The sequence below is a fragment of the Alosa pseudoharengus genome, unplaced genomic scaffold (genome assembly GCF_046254945.1).
Source record: "Alosa pseudoharengus isolate Yale_2024_CS ecotype anadromous, Long Island Sound unplaced genomic scaffold, YU_APseudo_1.1 YU_APseudo_1.1_scf_8, whole genome shotgun sequence".
In the NCBI taxonomy this organism is placed as follows: Eukaryota; Metazoa; Chordata; class Actinopteri; order Clupeiformes; family Clupeidae; genus Alosa; species Alosa pseudoharengus.
This window is the reverse complement of record NW_027468870.1, coordinates 10729579-10734578: the sequence shown is the minus strand read 5'-3', so window position 1 is coordinate 10734578 and position 5000 is coordinate 10729579. Positions and strand designations below refer to the sequence as shown.

General features: G+C 41.6%; 1 protein-coding gene across 1 annotated transcript in view; it reads right to left on the bottom strand.

The window, feature by feature from the left end:
- jam3b (junctional adhesion molecule 3b) overlaps positions 1–3660 on the bottom strand; it is a 29814-nt gene extending 26154 nt beyond the window's left edge. The window contains exon 1 of the mRNA XM_076274165.1: positions 3567–3660. Coding sequence (XP_076130280.1) covers positions 3567–3618 — 52 coding nt within the window. The 5' untranslated portion in view covers positions 3619–3660. The remainder of the gene's footprint in view (positions 1–3566) is intronic.
- Positions 3661–5000: the final 1340 nt, after the last annotated feature.

Genomic DNA, 5000 nt, shown 5'->3' with positions numbered 1-5000 from the left:
AAATCAATAAATTAAATCATGTATTTGTTTACTAAATGTATATCATCACTTAACTCTTCAAGCAGATCATTGAATATTCTGAATTCCTGTTAGAGTGGAGGACGTTCCTCTATCTCCAGGGCTGTATGGAGGCTAAACGCAAGTAAAAGCAGTTTATCCACCTCTGAAAATTCCGAAACGGAGTTTATCCACCTCTTATTAGAGTTTATCCACCTCTTAAAAGAATTTATTCACCAATTGCAACTTTTAACATTCAAAAACAACACTGTATTATCCACATTCACAATATGTACATTCATCAACACTCTAGGAACCATTTAATACCACTGGTATTGTTATAAACATTGGACAATAACCTCCATCATCAAACATGTTCTGAATGCCTTTTTAAAAAAAATCCAATACCGCATGGCACAGTCTACTTTACTGAGTTCATAGTTTACCTCTTATTTTACCACTACACCCCTGTCTATCTCCACTTCAGCAAATTTACAATGTAACTATTCTGTCAACTAGCCAGACAAATGCATTAGACGGCTATTCAACAAGCCAGACCGGAATGGACATCTAAACAAATCCATTGTCATTTAATCTCATTTGACTAGCATTTAAACCCCTCTCAGATAATCATAATTTGATTATGTATTCTGAACACTTGATCACCTTGTGATTCAGCAGTTCAAAACACACCTCATAAATTTGACCTGTATGTATCCGAGAGACAGAGACTTTGTGTATGATTTGTATATGTGTGTGTATGTGGGCAGTGTGTATCATTGTGTGTGTGTGTGTGTGTGTGTGTGTGTGTGTGTGTGTGTGTGTGTATGTGTGTGTTGTGCTGTTTGTTTCTTGTATGTGCATCTGGTGTGCTTGTGTGTGTGGTGTGTGTATGTGTGTGTCTGTCTATCTGTGTGTGTGTGTGTGTGTGTGTGTGTGTGTGTGTGTGTGTGTGTGTGTGTGTGTGTGTCTATCTGTGTGTGTGTGTGTGTGTGTGTGTGTGTGTGTGTGTGTGTGCGTATGTGTATTTGAGTGTGTGTGTGCAGGCACGCGCACATGCTTGTGTGAGGTGGGGACAGAGGGTGGGCAAGATATTTCTGTGTTGCTAGTCATACGCATACTCTCCATCACACACACACACACACACACACAGACACACACGCAAGTTTGCATATCAACGTCTTTCTATCTGGCACAGAATTACTGTACAATCTTTCGTAACCACATTGACAAACAACCATTAGAGTTCAACTGACCTGCCTAGACCCTCGAGATACGGGAACCATTCAGAGTCTATCAGAGTGTGTGTGGGTCTGCCACTGAGTCAGTGAAGCATTTCCGGGATGTGGCTCACACCCATACACACCCAAAAAAACTCCTACACACACACACACACACATGCACACACACTGGGTGACATGCAGAGAATGTTGGTCACTCCTGGAACGTGAACCCCATGTCTGGTCACCCCCCACCACACACACACACACACACACACACACACACACACACACACACACACACATCTCCTCTTAAATGCACCACAACACACCAAGTGTTAGTAATAGTAGCCCGGTCAGAGCACTAGCAGTGACAGCAATACTTCAGTAATTAGTAGTAAGATTTAGTTGCAAGTTATACAAACACATCTATCTATCTATCTATCTATCTATCTATCTATCTATCTATCTGATGCAGTTTTATTAAAATAATAATTGAAATAATAACCAGAGGACAACGTACACAACGTGACAACTCTCTCTACCTCTCTCTCTCTCTGTTTGTGTGTCTCTTTCCCTCCCTCACTATCTGAGAATTTTAACAAGACTGCATAGCCTGGATTTTGGTCATCATCTGACATGATTCATCCAGCATAGTCATCTTTAACTCCCAAACAGAATGAACTTTACACACACACACACACACACACACACACACACACGAAAAGCGGCAGCAAACCATAATGCTATCAGCTCACACATCGCTGACTGGAGAACAAGCGCTTCAGCCTTTATTTGTCCGCTCGTCCGTTACTCCCGCTCTCTCTCTTTCTCTCTGTGTGTGTGTGTGTGTGTGCCCTAATTAACCAGCTAACCCGAATGGCGGGGTATCGGAGACACCCAAATCTTCGGCTTAAAAAAGATTTACGAATAGGCTACTAGACAACGCAGCGCTTTGAATTCCTCGCCGAACTGAACCGAACTGAACATACCCTCTGTCATTCCAATCAGACCATATATAATTATAATTCCACACATACTGTTTTTTAGAGCACAATCTAAACCAATTAAATTGAGATAAAATGTAGGCCAATTAAATTGCATTTCAGAGAGCGAACACTGCCAAACAAGAGACCCCGATCAGTCCAGCCATCGGAACCATGGTCATTTATAAGCTGAAGCACAACGGGCTTTTGATTTTCTAAACTCCGCTCCTAAACTCTTCCATGTTTGGGAACACGAGCAGGCAGCGCTGAACGTGGTACAAATTATTCTATTTGCCTGTAGCGTTAGCTTGTCGGGTCGGAATGAACCTCGGTCATAATTAAATTAAATCCACATTTACGTTTTCAACAGAAAGGTTTAGCTGTCTGCACCATAGCCCCCGATCCTTAATCCTATTGCATTGACTTAGGATAGGCTACTAACGTTTCAGACATCACAAGCCAACATCTGAAGTAGGCCTAAATTAGGTTCCAACACGGAATTAAAAGTAATATTTGACATTATCATTAGCATATATGCGAAATTTTGTTTTGAAGCCAAGCAGGCGACCATAAACAATTTCCACTTGGACAAAAAACACTATAGCCTAGCAATCTTCATCTAAGGCAAATATTTAATTTACTACACGCTTTAACAAACAAAATAGTTATTTTACAAAAATGTTGCTCCTGCTCTCATCTCATCCACATTAACCTTAACTCAAAACAGATTTGCATCTTACACAAGTCCAGCTACCCAAATCAAGGTTGGGTGTGAATGGCCTAATTGAAGCTCGATAGAGAGAAACTCTTGAAAACAACTTTGATTCAGGTTTAACAGCCTTCAACAAAGCCTTTCCGTAACACCAACTGCATCACTTAAAATCACCCACAACATAAATCAAAGGTGTATTTAGAGAACTACTGTCATCACTACAGAAACGAGAGTCAAACGACTAGGTATTACTTCTGAAAAACACGGCGTTTCATCTTTACACTTTAAAAAGTAAGTCTCCAACCGTATTCCACGGTTATATCCGGTGACTTACTAAATTAAATATGTGAATATGTCTAACAACTACTATCAATAACTTCCAAAGCACTAAAAGTTGAAAAAACGCCAGAGAAAGGCATTCACAACATGAGGCATTTTATCAACATGTTTCATAAAGTAACGGTGCCTCTATTCCAAGAGACGCGCGAGGAGTTGGGATACTTTGCTGTGAGGCGCAACTGTTGAGAACAACATCATGGATGGATCCGAGTCAGCAAACCACCACACGATGCACGCGAGCGAGCGAGCACAGGAAACATTACTTGCTCAGAAAGACGTGAATAAAAAATAATATATAAAAGGTAAACTTACAAAACAACGTCAGCAGGACGAGGACCCTTCGGAGGAGGCTAGCGGTAGCCATTTTGGAGACAGATTTGCGCTTAGTAGATCGGACATGCGCAAATCCAAGCGGTGGAGAGGGGGATGGAGAGAGATAGAGAGATGTTTGCCAGATGCGAAATATGGCAGTATCATAGTAAGACGTCAGAGATGATCGACGATACGAGAGCGAGAGAGAATAATCCGCCTGGAGTCACTAAGTCTTCATAACGACGGGAAAACTGAAGGAAAGATATGTTTTGCTCTTTTTAGACATACATTCCTCACACCACAATTGTTTTTTTTTAATCATTATTATTTTCTCGGGAAATGTGAAAATGAATTAATGTGTGGCGTCAGAGTAGTGTACAAGTATCACCCACACATATGCCTACATAATAATCATGATTGTGTGTGTGTGTGTGTGGTTGTGGGGGTCAGGAGAGAGGTCAGCCTTGACCAGCCAGGTTTTGACTGAACCCCCCCATGTATGTGACTGTAAATAAATCTGCTTACAGTGCTCTCTCTCCCTCTCTCTCTCTCTCTCCCTCTCTCACACACACACACACTCAATAATAGATGAGTGTGTTAAGCATCTTAAATCTTTAAACAAAGATGAGGTGAGCTTTTGTTTAGTGGTGAACAGAAGACAAAAGCCACTCTGCACTCTTCTGGGAAGAAAGGGTAGAGTAGCCCACATCCTGGGATAGAGAGAGAGTGATGGATAGAGAGAGATGCACAGAGAGAGAGATATATATGGATGGAGAGGGGAGTTGTCAGTCTACTTGTTGTATTGGGAAATGGATGTCAGAGTAGTTTATCATCAGCGAGAGTGAGAGGGGAACTAACCTGGTACATTGAGCGAGTCTCTATGGGAGCAGAGCACAGAGGGAAGCTGTGGAATTTAGTAGAGGCCTAGGTGTATGGCGTGATGTAAGTGTGTAGCTTAGAGTAGTCAAGTAGCCTAGGTGTATGGCGTGATGTAAGTGTGTAGCTTAGAGTAGTCTAGTAGCCTAGGTGTATGGCATAGTGTAAGTGTGTAGTTTAGTAGTAGCCTAGGTGTATGGCGTAGTGTAAGTGTGTGTAGTTTAGTAGTAGCCTAGGTGTATTGCGTAGTGTAAGTGTGTGTAGTTTAGTAGTAGCCTAGGTGTATGGCATAGTGTAAGTGTGTAGTTTAGTAGTAGCCTAGGTGTATGGCGTGATGTAAGTGTGTAGCTTAGTAGTAGCCTAGGAGTATGGCGTAGTGTAAGTGTGTGTAGTTTAGTAGTAGCCTAGGTGTATTGCGTAGTGTAAGTGTGTGTAGTTTAGTAGTAGCCTAGGTGTATGGCATAGTGTAAGTGTGTGTAGTTTAGTAGTAGCCTAGGTGTATTGCGTAGTGTAAGTGTGTAGTTTAGTAGTAGCCTAGGTGTATGGCATAGTGTAAGT